This window comes from Thermobia domestica, chromosome 16 (assembly GCF_964235325.1).
Source record: "Thermobia domestica chromosome 16, izTheDome1.hap1.1, whole genome shotgun sequence".
NCBI lineage: Eukaryota > Metazoa > Arthropoda > Insecta > Zygentoma > Lepismatidae > Thermobia > Thermobia domestica.
In genome coordinates this window covers 135,598,112-135,615,918 of record NC_137469.1, presented here as the reverse complement: position 1 = coordinate 135,615,918, position 17,807 = coordinate 135,598,112, and the positions used below count along the sequence as shown (strand labels likewise).

At 33.6% G+C, this 17,807-nt stretch overlaps 1 protein-coding gene across 2 annotated transcripts in view; it reads left to right on the top strand.

Annotated features, from left to right (window-relative positions):
* LOC145673438 (adenylate cyclase type 10-like) overlaps positions 1 to 17,807 on the top strand; it is a 545,310-nt gene that overhangs the window by 81,530 nt on the left and 445,973 nt on the right. For both annotated transcript variants that reach the window (XR_014128769.1, XM_081743142.1), the window contains exon 6: positions 2,866 to 2,929. Coding sequence is in view for 1 of the 2 variants with exons in the window: in XM_081743142.1 (XP_081599268.1) it covers positions 2,866 to 2,929 (64 nt within the window). In the remaining variant the exon portion in view is untranslated. The remainder of the gene's footprint in view (positions 1 to 2,865; positions 2,930 to 17,807) is intronic.

Sequence of the window (17,807 nt, the reverse complement as noted above, 5' to 3'; positions counted from 1 at the left end):
TCTTTCTGAACGAGACTTTCTTCGAAATTGTTTATTTTGCGCGAATCCGAGCAAAAGAACATTTCGTGTTTACTGATACGTAATATCGTGACCCATCTGTCAATAGAGATCAAGTAACCTACTTCCACCCTCCATTTTATGTTCACACAATGCTATATGTATCAAAATTCGAAATTGTTTTGATTACAGCGATAATTGAACGGCAGCTTTCCTCGCGTAATAGTCGCAATTGGATTTTCGCATTAAAACTTGGTACAAATATTGCCACTATTACGCGAGTAAACACGGTAGATTTAGTATCAGTTTCATCTTAGTCAGTGGTTTGATTCTTGAACTAGCATTAGTTCTGATTTCACAAAATTTCGTTTTTATATGAGGATAAGGAAATAGTTCTGATCTAAAACTACACTTAAGGAATTATAGTTCAGTTATTAATGGATTATTTTTGGGTACTGTTTAACATTAAATTTCTCTTTCATTCTTTTTCTTTTTTCTCTCGATCTCTCTCTGTTTGTATCTCTGTTTTCTGTTGCACGTGTACTTTAGGTGGTAGTGAACTCTGATTTGGGAAACAGAACAGTAAATCGTGTTTTATTTTCTCGTTTTGGATCTTTACCGACATTTTCATTCATTCTAGGTACACTTTCGTTTTATCCTACCCTTTTGCTTAATATGGCTACGATTGCTTTACTGTCTTAAGATAAATCAATAGATATTATCGACGATTTAATCTCGAGAGACGAATGATGGAATTAAGAGTTAAGAGTCCACCTAGTGGCTCAGATATTATTGAATAGGTTCAGATCATTTCAACTCCTGCTGGATTATTTATTGTCAAATGTCGACAAATCATCCACTGTTGGATTATGAATATTGACAAAAACAAGTCATTTTATTCATCTTTTAAGACAGCAAGTAATCTGAACCTGGAGACTTTGTGGGCCTCGTTTGAGCGTATTCTTCAAAGTTCTCATGAACAAATCATTTATTGTATATTTCCATTAACATGTTGATGTGCCTTGTGCGTTTGGAAGAGTACATTAAGGTGTTCTGTCAAATGAAGAATTATTAAAGAACAAGAAATGTATCTTTCGTGTGAAAAATACAAACACAATGTGTTTGGTGTATGTAATTATGATTGCTATTGGGACGAAGAAATACAGAGGCACCAATATGAAAAACTACAAACAGTATAAAAATCATATCAAATGTACATTTGACCACGACGTACAGGAATTTTGGTGGAAACCCCCAGTAAATTGGGACCTGGTGCTTCAATGAATGAGTTGCGACAATTACAGGTATATTTGACGGAATACACAGTTACCGTGTATATCAGCTCTGTAGGTAAAAATATTCTATATGAAGGACTTTGCAAAATACTAATTAATTTGGTGTGTTTCAACTTACACTATGACATAATTACATCGTTAACATCAATTTCTCTACTAGTGACAATTGTAGAGCTTGTCACAGAAATACCATCGAAAAGGACATATCAAAAACTCTTCGGCCATATGTGAGCAATGTATGCAGAAAGCACTATACAACAAGACCAATGTTGAAGTGTGTTCTGATTATAAATGAGAATTTTATTGCGATAAATGTTACACGAATAAACTTAATACGCCATGTCATAAGGATCAACCAGTCTGCAGATGATAAAATGGTATTTGAAATGCCTACGCTTTTATACTTTTATACGTACAGGTGAACTACAACCTAATTGTATAGACTTCCTTTGCAATGTATGCCATAAGCATGTTTCGTCTTCGTCTCAACAATGCTTCGTGATGCTTAATATGACAATTAATCCTTAAGTTCCATCGTCCTTGCACGCAAAGAAGCCCATGCTTATGATTTGTTATATGGAGGCGATTCAGGGCACTTACTTTGACGATGACACGTTCATTCACAAACTAAATTTACTGGTGGACCAATAAGTATGTTACAACTGTTTATGCGATATCCGTAGACAGCGAGAACACATTTTCCCAAAATATCCAATTAATGATTTTCTTACATATTTACGACAGAGGAGACCTCACATCAAGAATACTGCATATTTCACACACAATTCCAATGGTTATGATAACCATTTTGTATTGAAATCTATGATGGAAGAGCATAAACTAAAATCAACCATAATCTTGAATGGAACGAAGATTTTATGCGTGCAAATCAATAATTTGAAATGTTTTTCTTTTCTAAAACGGCACAGGTCAGACATGAAGTTAACAAAATTATTGTGTTTGCTACGCGTAGATACACATTTTGTGACATATCTGCACCTGTCAAGCTGTTGCCAACACTTTATATATTATAAATAAATAGACGTTTTGGGATAAACTATAGCGTGTAGTATAGATTTTCTCCTGTTTCTCAAAACTTTAGTTTTTCTGATATGTGTTGTTTTTTAAAGAAAACTATTTATTTACAAATCACGGTCACGTATATTATTTGCCCTCATCTGTAAGCAAGAGAGTATTTTATCACTAGTTAGTCAACTGAATGAATACCAGAAGGTTACTAATAGTTCTGTGTATTGTCATTTAGAAGTAAGATAGGACGGAAAGTAGTACTCACTACTCATTATTGTAGTGATTCTTTGATATTAGTACAAATGTTGTTTGTTAAACATTATATTCTCATTGTCATCAAAGTATTTAATGAGTAAATAACATTTTGAAATAAAATGTATCTCTTAATTTGGCATATTGTTCGTTATTGTAAGGAGGATTACTGTTAAAAGTTAAAGCTACCGTCATATACAATTTATCAAATAAAGATATATCATACTTTTGTACGTAGATATATTAGTATTTATGTAATGAAATAGAAATCATTGTGTTGCTTTTACGATAGGTGTCATATAAACCAGAATTTTTGACGGCATCATTTATGGGAACCACTCAGCAACCAGTAGAGAGTAAGTACCTTTTAAATTGAGTTTTAGGTTGAAGACAAAGCATACAAACCGTATTTTACAAGATTGCTAGAGAGAATATATATATATATATATATATATATATATATATATATATATATATATATATATATATCTGGTGCTTCAAAACAACACTGAATGTTTGGGAGGAGATTTCTGACACCAAGATAAGACGAAAAGTATAGACCAATTTGAGTGCACAAATGCTTCCTCTCGGAGTTATAGGCTACCGAAAACATGAAAAAATGAACTTTAAAGGTCCATAGCTCCAATACTATCGGTCGAAACGTAGTCGGATCAAGACTTCATTTCAGAACTAACATATGCCCTATCCAAAAATAAATATTTCAGAATCCTAAGGTAATCATGCAACAAATTTTTATATAGGGAGTTGGGCTAAGGCCATATAATTTAAAGTACTCACCAACTCCCTCTATAAAAATTGTTGCGGAAGTGCAACATGATTCTGAAACATGCAATTTTGGATAGCAAACATATTAGTTCCTAAGTTAAGTCTTGACTCGACTACGATAGAACCCATAGTTTTGGAGCTATGGACCATTAAAGTTCATTCTTTAATGTTTCCGGCAGCCTATTACTCCGAAAGAAAGCTTTTATCCATCCAGGTTGGTCTATACTTTGTTGTCTTATCTTGGTGTCAGGAATTACCTACAAATGTTGTCGGTACTGTTTTGAAACACTATATATATATATATATATATATATATATATATATATATATATATATATATATATATACTTCAATCTTTGTACATGTTTTGTGAATTGTAGGCTGAGCTCTTCAAAACACGAATCCTACTGGAAGCAGAGCTTGAATGATTTTCGTCCTTTTCCACATCTTCAAAACTGTTAGGCGTAGAAACTTGAGATTGTATGTACACAAGCAAAAGTGCATTCAAACTTCCATTTTACATACCCTGCAACGTTAGACAACCCACAATACTGTTGAGGTTCGGTGGTTGAGAACCACATAAGGCACTCTACAGGTGCAATAGTTTGTTCGAAACATGTCAGTATAGCAAAGAGCAAAAAATAGAAAAATATCCATGCCTCTGCGACTAAAAAAAAATAGGTAGAATACGCCTTTTAGTATCTACAGAGCGATTGATATCATGAGAAATTCACAAAGAGATCTTATTTAACCTTAGACTTCCCAAGGAAAAATCAATGTTGGTCAAACATCCATTTTATATTACAGATTACAGTATTTTGTAAAATCACTGAATCTTTTACATTATTTGTTTCAACGTTACCTTCACTTTTGTTAGTTATCAATAGAGCAATCCACATTATGCTTTATTTTTTGTAATTATGCTTTATTTTCTTCCAAATTATGCTTTATTGTTAATTTCAGTCATTGTTTTATGTTAATCGTGTATAATGTAAAATATTTACTATACATTAAATATTCTAAATACAAGTATCTTGATCTATGTATTAATATTTTGTGCAACTAGTTTCCTTCATATTTAATGAAATTTCTACTTAATGAATTGTAAAGAGATATATATGCTTTACTCGAGTCAGTTTTTATTTCAATTTTGTGTGCCTTAGAGATGCACATATGCAGAAAGGAAAAAGTAAAATATATCACAAAAAAATACAGAAAGTGCTCAAGTTCAAGAGGTACACATAACAATATAGTGTGGAGTTCTTGTGTACTATTCATTGTTGGTGGAAAGTTTTTCTTCTTTTCTTTTTTCTTTTCTGGACATCAAAGGATTGCACCGAAAAGTTTACAGAAACAAAATTAGCTTTTCATTGTTGCATTGTTATGTTCTCAATGATTTTGCCTTGTAAATATTGGTTTTAAAAAAATATTAATATAGCATGCTAAACTTCCAGTTATATAGAATTTTCCAAGAACAGTGTTATATATTTTAAATTATGCTTTATGCTTTATTTTGTAAAATTATGCTTTATTATGCTTTTTAAAATTAGTTTCTTCTGGACTCTTAAATAACCACAACCTTGTTCAATGTACCAACCATATGTCTAAATTGCTATTATGCTTTTTATGCTTTTGGGTTTCTATAGTTATCAGTTTTAATATCTCTAGTAAAACTTTATGGAACAAACATCAGGTCGAGGTGTTTTAACTTCCATCTTTGTTTTGCGAGAATATTTTTATCAGCAAAACCATCGTAGTTTTTTAAATGTATTATTATTATTATTATTATTATTATTATTATTATTATTATTATTATTATTATTATTATTATTATTATTATTATTATTATTATTACTATTATTACTATTATTATTATTATTATTATTATTATTATTATTATTCATTTACGCGTCAAGAATATTTTCTGAAGTTATATTACTAGTTTCAGATGTGTTCAGGGAATGAAACAAAAAAAGAAAAAACGAAAAAGAAAAAGAAAAAGATAATGTAAAAAAGTAAAAACAAAATATAGTGTGTGTCACTTCAATTTGAGAAAACGATTGCATCAGTAGAGAACATGTCATATTTTGTGTGAATATAACATGAGTTTGTGTAATCTCTAATTAATAATACAACCATATTTTTATTAGAAACATATACGATATCAAAAGAATACGAGTTCTTTCTTGCAATACGCCATATCATTCATTATCCCTTGTTATATTCTAAGTCACCGTTTCCCAACCGGTGTGCCGCGAGTAAATAAAAACAAAATTATTAATTCTATAGCAATTGCATTACAGGACATAGGGGCAATGGTATATTTGTATTTCACATTACTATGAGCTTCTAATATGAATCTACAATTTTTAGTTTCATACCGCATTACTTTTCTGTACATTTTTAATATTGAAAAAGGTATTTGTTATCATTGTTATGACGTTATGACCATTATTACTTCTTTATTGTTGCAGACCATTTCGTAACTTCAAATTTTAAAATATTCAATCCTTTCGATAAAACAAACATGCATACGAGTTACCTACATTTATGTTTTAAAAGTAAAAGAGATTTGTTTGTTCGTTCGTTATTTAGTGATCTTCCTTGTTAGTGAAAGTTTGGATGCAGTTTTCGAAAAAGAAAGCATATTTTTAAAAAACCTAAGTCCAATATTTCATTGCAATTGTTTTCAATTTTTAAAATAGAATTAAAAATAAGCATAACGATTTACCATGGTGGAAAACCAGTTATCGAGCTTTCTTCTTTGTTAGATCAGTAATCACAGAAAAAATACCATGGTATTTTATATTTAAATATAATAAAATCTATGAGTGTGCCGCAAGAATTCAAGTTACACCCATAGTGTGCCCAAGTTGAAAAAGGTTAGGAAACGCTGTTCTAAGTAATCGAGAACTGTAATTTCGTAAAGAACAATAAACAAAAAATAAGCTAAAACATAAATAAATATGAATATCGATGAATGTTTCGGATAATATTTCAATTGGAGATATCTCCACTCTCTTTTTCTCGGTTCGCATATGCATGACTTTTGCATCTCATCTCTAGATGGAGAATTTTGAGTAAAGAGAAGTCATCACACATCTTGCAAGAACCAATTAAATTTAGAAATGTTAAATTGACTTACAGTAAATTTGAACCCACGAGCCCACGATTTCTAACTTAGTGCCTATAACACCTCGACTGTTTTTGCACTACTACCAATCTCTGCTGACTTGAGAGTTCTGTCATGAAATGATGGTCGGAAGGAGAAAGAACGGAAATAAAAGTTTGATTTTTAAAAAAATAAATGAACATAGAAACTTTTAGTATGCCGAACGAAGGCTTAAAAAGCCAAGTCTCGGTGAGGACAACCCTTTTAAAGAAATCTTGAGTGTGACACAATATATTTTTTTCTGCCATAGAGAACTGTGTGTCTTGGTAGATATTCAATTAATTACGCTGAAATCTAAAAGGAGCGTCTTATGTGCTAAAATAATGCATTACTATCTGTCAAAAACATTTTTGTCGCGGGTCTACATTGTTTATCCCTTCTTGGAATCGATGTTATGAACAATCCGTTCATACACTATGCATTCGCTTCGTAATTTAGTTAAGCCTAACAACACTATTCAAGTAGCAAATATAAATAAAATAGATATTTACATTTATTTTCCTGTTTCAATTCACATGACAAGCTGTAAAATATTAAAAAAAAGATATTTGAACAAATCTTCATAGCGTAGCACTTTATGTTAATACAACAAAAGTATTACAACTAGTCCCAAATATTACATTTGTTACAAAAATTCTGTTGTGTATTGTTGGGTGAGTGGCTATCGTACTCACCATTGAGATAGCCGTTAGATGTCTTGGGTTCGAATTTCTGCCACACCTGGTTTATGATTCTTTTTCTAATGCTTTTTAAAAAGAGAACCATAAATAGAAGGCAACACTTGAATCATTTCCATTTGGAACTGACCACGTGATCCTTGTGCTGCAATACTACGTCGAGCGAAAGTTTGTCTAGTGGCGGATATAAGTCCTTCAACATGTAATGGCGACTGCCTTGAAACAAAATGAGAATATGAGCATTTATTCTGTCATACCTGTAGTTGGGTGTGGAAAAGAAACAGAATTGAAGAGAAAAGTTATAGGAAGAGCTCGGGTTGTTATTAAAATATGCCAAAGATTTTTGACTTAAAACATCTTAAAATAAATATGAAGGACATTTTGAAAAGAATAAAAATTACGTAGAATTTTGTAAGCGGAGGCAAAGAAACCTAACGTGAACACATTAAAAGCAAATCTTTCACTGTGTATTGATCGTGGTTCAGTGGTCAGGGCACACAATCAGTAATCTGAAGGTCCTCGAATCGGATCATACAGGGCAAGTATTTTTTTTTTACTTTAGAATTTTTGGTGGCGATTGATCGGCGATGAATCACGCTTAATTATCTTCATATATTTGAATTGTCGGATGCTTCAATACTTGAACTATCAAATCTTCAGGAATAATAAATTATTATTATTATTATTATTATTATTATTATTATTATTATTATTATTATTATTATTATTATCTCGTAGAAGATTATAAGGTAGGGGCTTATTATCGCTCAGGTCTTACCATTACAAGCAGAAACGTGACATTCGGCAAGAATATTGCAGTTTTGTTAAGTGTTGTCCACGGGATGAGGACTTTCTCATCTCTTTACTAAAAAAAATCGAGACAAGAATGAACATTTTACACTAGAGACGGGACAAGGCTAACCTAAATTATCGTCTCGCACTCGAGATGTGAAGAAAAGTATCGTAAACATTTTTCACAGTAGCATATATAGGATCTTGTTTCGGGGGGAGCTTGAGAACCTGTACGAAGCATTTGTGTTTTAATGCAAAAACATAATGAAATTATTTCTGTGGGCTTGAGCCTCATAGCTACCTCCTTAAATACGCCACTGATTTCTCGTCTTATCTCGATTCCCCGTATAGTTTATGTTCATTCTTTAAGTAAATGCTCTCTAGACTTAATCTTATACGCTATTTTGTTACTTTGTATTTCTGAGCTCATCGATTTATGGTCTGTGTAGGTGTCTTAGTAACAAAGCTTTCATAATTACTTCTGCATATCCTAAGAGTTCGTTTGTTGTCGTCGATCATTAGAAAGTGAATATGGGAGAACTGTGAAATGAAGAACAGAGACATGTGTCATTTGTTATAGAATTACAATGCGAATGCATTTTATCTGATCCCAAACCTTTATTGTGCAATATACACGGTTAAAGGAACACTCTGATTAGCCAAATTGAAAGGACTTCAACGATTTATCACTGCACAAGCAGTGTTTTTTTCAACACCTCGGTAGCGAAGTCGGAAGAGAACGCTATTTGTAATCCCAAGGTTGGTGCTTCGCGTCCTTCCCGGAGAACGATTTTTTTTTACTTTTTTAAAGTGCTATTTTTAAAGTCACCTTAATGTATACAAAGCACGCATATTGTCGATTTAACGTATTTTGGGGTAATAACTTGTGATTCATTGGCGTTTCGTCTTGTCACTGATGCTGGTGGGCCAATGCTGGCATAATTTTCAAAACGGAAGTGGGGCCTCTGCGTAGAGTCGCTTCGATTCCGCCAGTGTTTGACGAAATGTCACTAGTTGCTCATTATTATTATTATTATTATTATTATTATTATTATTATTATTATTATTATTATTATTATTATTATTATTATTATTATTGAAGTTTTGTGAATTTAATGGCTCACCCTCTACCAACAAGGTTAGGCGCTTTCTTTATGGTTGTTTCAGTCGTAGAGGAAATTGCATTTTCCCTCTGTTCTTTATATAGATACTAACTGCAAGCCGTAGATATGCCGCCAGTAGGCAAGCACGTTGAGTTGTTCTGTCTTCGTAAACAACTTATAAAATTTGAAGATCGAGAGTTCGAAACTCTGTCTTAGTATTTTATTTATTTCTTTAACATGAAAATATGATGAAATATTTAAAACTGTAATACTTTTTATATGTGTAAATTGTAAATATAATGATTTGATATTAAAATTGGTGATTACTGCCTATAATGTATGTTTCTTTACATTTAGCTCAAAAGAAATACTTCTTACCTCTCGGTTTAAAATATCTACAATAATCAGTAACACTTAGATGGGTGAAATTGGATTGAAATAAGTGGAAATGAGCATACTGAAAACAGGGATGAAGTCAGGGGTTAGGGCGGAGGAACCTCCACCAAGGAAAATTCAATGCCCCCCCGGAGAAACTCAAAATTTCGATCACAAAATGTAGAAATTACTTCACCCAATTATTTGCTTTCTTTTCGTGCACGTGCAGACGAAATCCAATCTCTAAATATACATACAAATGACTCAGACCCATTCCACATAAATATTAAACATGTAACATCTAAGGTAGAAAACCAAATAGTCAATAAAACCTGTGCTTCTTACGCTGTGCACATATATAAAACGGAAGGATAAAAGTGTTCAAAATCAAGGGAAAGAAGGGTTTAATTTTTAAAATTTTCACACCCTTTTCACAAACCATGGTGGCGCTTCGCGGCTGGTATGTCGACCTCACTGATATGTACGGGGATGGCGTGGTATACTCTCGGCCCGAGCGCTGATTTTCCACGGCACGGCACTGATCCTACCAATGTCAGACTGGGCAAGTTGAGGGCTCTTGGTGCGGGTACTTAAAGGTCCCACTCAGCTCTCTCTCTCTATATATATATATATAGGCTGTTCCATAATTCGCGTAATTTTCTACAGCACTGGGAGAAGATGAAGTTTTCACATTATTACTGTAAAATTTGGCACTCGTATTGAGAAATATCTGAATTCTTCGAATTTCTAAAGGAAATAGGAGAAAATTGCTGTTTAGTCTCCCTTTTGGGGGTGTAATCACAAAAGTTCATTTTTTTTATGGGAGATTCAAAGTTAAATTTTGGAAGCAGTTTTCTCCAATAATTATTCGTAAAGATTTTGGGGCAAATGAGTTGTATTTGTTACAAAATGCAAAAACACTCATTCACAAAACTAGTAAAGCCATCTCAAACATTATTATGGGAAGGCCCCCCTTTTGGGGCCAAGGGGCGTAAGATGGTGGTGGGTGATGTTTTATCAAAATTCCATAATTTATTGTCGGAGTGCCAGTAAACGCAGATTAACCACGAATGTCACAGAATTAATGCTCCAATGCTCCTTACATGTAAGAGTGACTGATAATGGGGCTAAAGCCCCCTTTCAAAAATAAGAAAATCACCATAAATATCCTTAGTAGGGACATACAAGAAGGTATTTTTTGTTAATTAATGTGAAATTTGGTGTCATTGTAAAAATAGCAAAAGAGTATGCGTTTTTGAAATCTGGAATGCTATTTTGGTAAAGCACCGTCTTAGGGGGCACAGGGGGGCGAAGCATTAAATGATGGATCTTTATAAAAATTCAAAATTTTGTTCCGGAAATGCCAGTGATCGTCAGATTTTTCACAAATGACACAGAATTAATATTCTAATGCTCCTTGCATGTGCCAGTGAGTTATATGGGGCTTTAGCCCCCTTTCAAAAATTGAAAAAATCACCATAAATATCTTTAGTGTTGACATACGGGAAGAATGATTTTTTCTCAATTAATGTGAAACTCGGCGTCGGGTAGCAGAAAGTTATGCGTTTACCAAATCTGGAATATTAGCTATTTTGTTAATATAACCCCTTAGAGGGGCAGAGGGGGTGAAGCATAAGTTATTGGATCTTTATAAAAATTTCAAATTTTATTTTGGAAAATCCAATGTGTGTAAGATTGATCAGAAATAATGTAAAATTAATATTCCGATGCTTCTTGCATGAGACAGTGACTGATATTGAGCTACAGGCCCCTTTCAACAATTCCATTAAAAATTTATAATAAATATCTTTAGCAGGAACATATGGAAGAAGCTATATTTGGTGAATTAATGTGAAATTAGGCGTTGTTATAGTAAAAATCTGGAATATCATTTTGGCAATAGGAGGCACAGGGCACGGAGGGTAATTTGGTACCTTTGGGGGTCATAGGAGGAGGACTGATAGAAATTCCAAATTTTATTTTGGGAGTGCTCATGAGTGTGAAATTAGTTGCAACATGTACAGCATTAATACTTCATACTGCTTTTATGTACCAGTGACTAATATGTTACTACAGCTATCTTTGAAAAGCATCATAAATTCAATGTGATTATTCTTACACAAAGACCTACTGGCAGAAGCATTTTTTTACAATGTGAAATTTGGCATTATTTTAGAACAACAAATGTTTGTGACAATAAGATAATACCCATATGTGGATTTCTTTTAGGGGCGCGGACTCAGAATGTCTGCCTAATGGGAGTGTCAATGTGAAATGTTGAAAGCAGTTTTCTCTAATTATTTGTAAGAATTTTGCAATAAATTTGCATTTTTAATTATAAAATACAATAACACTCTTTGCTTGTAACTATGATGGTGCATGCGTCCGGAATGTTATTACGGCCATTCCTCCTTATTGGGCAATATAAAACAAAGAATTGTCCAGAGCGTAGTGATCCAGATATGTTGGAGAAGGTGTTCGCAGTGGCTCCAGTAAATCGCATTAATTCATTCATGTCTTGCTCGTTCACGAGGGCATGCTGAATAAAAGTAAGTTCATTTTATCTGTCTTACACTTAGATTTATGAAATCTTTAAGCAAATTAGTTAATGACAACTGAGCCAAAAGAAAAGTGTTGTTTTTAGAAAGGGATAATATGTTTTCTTGGGTTTATGGTATAGGCTGACTCAACCTGATCCTTATTCTTCGCGAGACATTTGTTTTTACTACAACCATGTGTCCATAGTATGCGATTTCCTGACGTGCTTACATGTGCAGTATAGGAGTAGGCTACTGCGTGGAAAGTGGGACCATACAGTTATTGCGGAAGAACTAGGGAAAAGACACGCTTTTTCTATGAATAAAGAAAACAATATTTTAATTTTTAAAATATTACTTCTCATTAAGATCTTTTCGTTCGTGGTACCTACGGCATTTTCCATTGTCATTTTGTGTTTTATTTCGAGTTGGTTTGCTTAAGTGTGCAAAAAATATGCTGGTGACTTTATATGTGATTTTCTGCTATAAGAAGAGTCCAATTTGCTTTTTAAAAACGCAAAATTCTTTGATTATATTCCAGTGATGCCAAAAGAATGAAGCTATATCCTCAATCTGTTAGGCTTACAGACGATACTCATTTACACTAGATTCGAAATTTAAAAAAAATCAAAACATTCTTCTACAATAATGACAAATTGCACATTAATTGTAAAGCATATTTACCTCCTTCCCGTAAGTTTTTGCTAAGGATATTTACCGTAAATTATGTGAATTTGGACGGGTGGCTGTAGCCCAATATCAGTCACTGGCAAGGAGCATCGGAATATTAATTTTGTATTATTTGTGATCAATCTGACACACGTTGGATTTTCCAAAATAAAATTTGAAATTTTTATAAAGATCCAATAACTTATGCTTCACCCCCTCTGCCCCCCTAAGGCTTTACATTACTAAAATAATATTCCAGATTTGATAAATGCATAACTTTTTGCTAACCCGGCGCCGAGTTTCACATTAATTGAGAAAAAATCATTCTTCCCGTATGTCAATATTAAGAATATTTATGATTTTTTATTTCTGAAAGGGGGTATAGCCCCATATAAGTCACTGGCACATGCAAGGAGCATTAGAATATTAATTCTGTGACATTTGTGAAAAATCTAACGCTCATTGGCATTTCCGGAGCAAAATTTTGAATTTCTATAAAAATCCATAATCAGATCCTTCGCCCCGTGTGCCCCCCTAAGGCGGTGGTTACCAAAATAACATTCCAGATTTGAAAAACACGTAGTATTTTGCTTCATCGACGCCAAATTTCACATTAATTGACAAAAAATACTTTCTCGTATGTCCCTACTAAGGATATTTATGGTATTTTTTATTTTTGAAAGGGGCTATTACCCCACATAAGTCACTGGCCATGCAAGGAGCATTAGAATATTAATTCTGTGTCATTTGTGAAAAATCTGACGCTCACTGGCATTTCCAGAACAAAATTTTGAATTTTTATAAAGATTCATCATCTTGCTTTACCCCCTGTGCAACCCTAAGACGGTGCTTTACCAAAATAGCATTCCAGATTTCAAAAACGCATACTCTTTGCTACAATGACACCAAATTTCACGTTAATTAAAAAATACCTTCTCTTATGTCCCTATTAAGGATATTTATGGTTATTTTCTTATTTTTGAAAAGGGCTATAGCCCCATTATCATTCATTCTTACATGTAAGGAGCATTGGAGCATTAATTCTGTGACATTCGTGATTAATCTGACGTTTACTGGCACTCCAAAAATAAATTTTGGAATTTTGGTAATACACCCCTTGCCTCTTTTTACGCCCCTTGCCCCCAAAAGGGGGACCTTCCCATAATAATGTTTGAGGCGACTTTACTAGTTTTGTGAATGAGTGTTTTTGCATTTTGTAACAAATACAATTCATTTGCCCCAAAATCTTTACGAATAATTATTGGAGAAAACTGCTTCCAGAATTTAACATATATATATATATATATATATATATATATATATATATATATATATATATATATATATATATATATATATATATATATATATGAACATAACCTTACGCAGTAGAGGGGAACATTTGCTAAGTACGAAGCTTTACTGGCTCACAGAGGCATACTGATATGAGCAAGAACGGCCAGTGAAGATTTCTTTCGGAAAGACGAACTTACGGTTCCGCAACCTTTATGGTAGATAGAATCAAGAAAGCATTTGCGATCGCAAAAACAAGCAAGGCCTATAGCTCTTGCACCTTGTGATACCTGCAGGGTTCCCTCCAGGTCCCGATGTGGTCAGTCCGGCACTGGATCCTAGCGAAGAAATTTATTGATGTGTATGCAGCGAAGAAGCCAAGAATCAGAAGTGTGAGGTAGAAGAGAACATTTTGTAAAAATATTCCTATGTATGTTTCTTTTAGGACAATTAAAATATTTGAGTTATTGTAAATCATCTTCCACCAAAATTCTACATCAGTAACAAACAGTAACTACTGTAAATAGAAAATAATAACAGAAATAAGTACTGTAAATAGGTATTAAAGTTTAGTCTACGATATTTTTACCAGTCTTTATAATAATTAATGTTTTAGATAAAATTGAACGATTGTTCTTTAGATATAATCTTACATTGAATATTTATCCGCAATTAGTTTCAATACTATGTAAGATGTGCATGCGAATGGAATTATTAAATATGCTGCTTTCTTGCAAAAATACAGAAAAACAACTCTCACCTCCGAGAAGTTCATATCCGCCCGAGTGATAATATCTGAATTTAATACTGACCGATAGTCATAGGAAAGAATAAAACAAATTGCTTTGTTATACTGCCCATGGCTGAATTGCCTTATAAGAGATACTTTGGACGTATTATTGTCTAAGCCCTATGCCCTAGGAGTGAACCTTATGTATTCATGAATTGTTTGCTATAATTCGTTACGTTCTCATACATTACGAATTAAGGTTGTAGACATGTGTCGTCATGTTGTTAGTATTTGCCCTATTAAGAAAGTCGTTTCAACCCTAAGACCGGAAAAAGGGAATACTTTTCATGTTATTATACATCAGAAATATCAATGTTGTGAATGATAAAAATTTCTCTAATTTCCTAAGCGGGAATCGAACCCAGAACACTTTCGTTGCGGAACGAATAGTAATACACTACTGTATGTCGCTCTGTGAGTAAAAGGAGAAAAACACTAGTGTGAGTAGTAAATTGCACAGGTTTATGATTCAAAGGTTTAACTAAGAACAAAACACTCCGATTTCAATCATTATAAAATAATATAGAGCAGCGAATTCAAATTTCAATTAGAAAACAAAAGAAGACACACAAACACTCAGAACATGAAGGAGAAAGTGGTCTTGAGAGTCATTCGAAACCTTAACTACAACCTGATGCTCCAGACTACTATATTTTGTTTTTTTGATTCACCGAAAATATTTCGTAACTTGTCTCTATTTTCTACTAGGTTAGACTCGTTTTATAGTTCCATTGACCTTGAACGACAGGGATACGAACACAAACATCGAGAACATTTAACATTTCAAAGGCTCTCCCACCGGGAATCCAACCTGGGACCGTGACTACTGAGTTATTTGATGGGTGGGGTACCTGGATTATTCCCAAGGCAAGTAAGCTTGAGGTGGACAAAATCGTGCTCGTGGGTTTTCTCGGGACACTCACGTACTCTTGTTTCCTCCCACTTTCTCATTCCACCAATTCGTCCTTCATAATTTACTTGTTTTAATCATAATCTCGCTTAACCTCACAGGCATAATCGTGCGACATTAAAAGCAAATAATTTTTTGATTCCATTTTCAAACGGTTAACCGAAGCCAAATCGAACCGAAAAACAGTTATATTTTCTATTGCTCATTAATGTGTCCTCACAAAAATATAGAGAGAAAAGACATGGGAAATCGTAATTCCATTCAAAATTGAATCAGCAGATTCATAATACCTTAACCTTAAACGAAAGTGTTACATATATTTTGGAACTTTCCCAAAATATGTATGGATATTGTAAAAAGCGGCAATGTAATGTCTCTCTTGAATCAAAACTGAATCAAATTACAGTTCGGTTTCTGAAATAAACCGACACATTCTGTTTCAACGTTAACCGAAACTAGTTAATTGGTTTTTGGAACGTGTCTTATAGGAAGATCGAAAAAACCCAAATTGTATTTTGCGAAAGCCAGTAAGCGTCAGCTTAATCACAAATGTCACAGAATTGATGCTCCGATTCCTCTTGCGTGTGCGAGTCATTGATATTCAGGATACAGTCTAACTTCTAAAACTCACATAACAAATCACCATAGATATCCATAGTAGGGACTATCAGAAGAAAGTATGTTTTTTGAATCAATTAATATGAAATTCGGTGTTATTGTAGTAGAAAAGTATGCGCATTTTAATATATGATGCTATTTTGATAACGCACCGCCTTAGGGTAGCACAGGGGTTGAGACATAGGATTGCCAAACCTTATATGAATTGCTAATTTTGTTCTGGAAATGCCACTGAGCGTCAGATTAATCGTAAATTTCACGGAATTAATATTCCGGTGCTTCTTACATGTGTCAGTGACTGGTATGGGGCTACAGCTCCATTCCAAAATTCACATAAAAATTTGGCATAAATATTTTTAGCATAGACATACGGGAAGAAACTTTTTTTAGTCAATTAATGTGACAATTGGCGTTCATGTAATATAAAAGGTATGCGTTTTTGAAATCTAGATTGCTGTTTTAGTAATGCAGCGACTTAGGGGCACAGGTTGCATAGCAATTGATGTTGAATCTTTATTAAATCTCCAAATTTTATTTTGAAAATGAGAGTGTGTGCCAGATTAGTCACAAATGTCACTGAATGCTCTTTGGGTGTGCCAGTTACTAATGTAAAGCTACAGCCTATTTTCTAAAAATCGCCTGAACAATTTACCATAAATATCCTTAGGAGGAAGTTACCGGAAGAAGCTATCTTTTTGATCAATTAATGTGAAATTTGATGCTGTCCTACTAAGAAGGTATGAGATGTCCAAATTTGGAATCCTATTTTGGTAACGCGCCGCCTTGTGGCTCTATCACCATTAAATGTTTAAAAGTATAATTAACTTAAGTATAGGGCAGACAATATCAATTTATTTTTATTTAGCATGTTCTCGTGAACGAGAGACAAAGCAATGTGATTTACTATAGCCATTGTGAACACCCTCTCCAGCGTATCTGGAGTGATCATCTCTACACTCTGGATAATTCTCTGTTTCAAGTCATCTGATGGATATGTTGAAAAAAAGAGGTTGGTGTCAACTGGCACATGCAAGGAGCATCGGAGTATTAATTCATCAACACTTGTAGTTAATCTAGCAGTCACTCTCATTTCCAAAATAAAATTTGGAGTTTTTACAAAGATTAAACATCATATGCTATGCCCCCTGTCCTTCCTTAGGAACTGCCTTACTAAAACAACAATCCAGATTTCAAACACGCATACCTTTTTTACTTCAAGAACGCCAATGTTCACATTAATTGACAAAAATGTTTCTTCCCGTATGTCCCTGCTAAGGGTATTTATGCCGAAGCTGTATGTGAATTTTTAGAAGAGGGCTGTGGCCCCATATCAGTCAGTGGCACACGCAAGGAGCATCGGAGCATTAATTCTGTGATTTTTGTGATTAAGCTGCGCTTACTGGCATTCGCAAAATAGAATTTGGGATTTGTGTGATGCTCAACCGAAGAGCTTTCTACGTCCCTTGCCACCCACAAGGGGAGCGTTACCAAAAATAATGTTTAAGATAACTA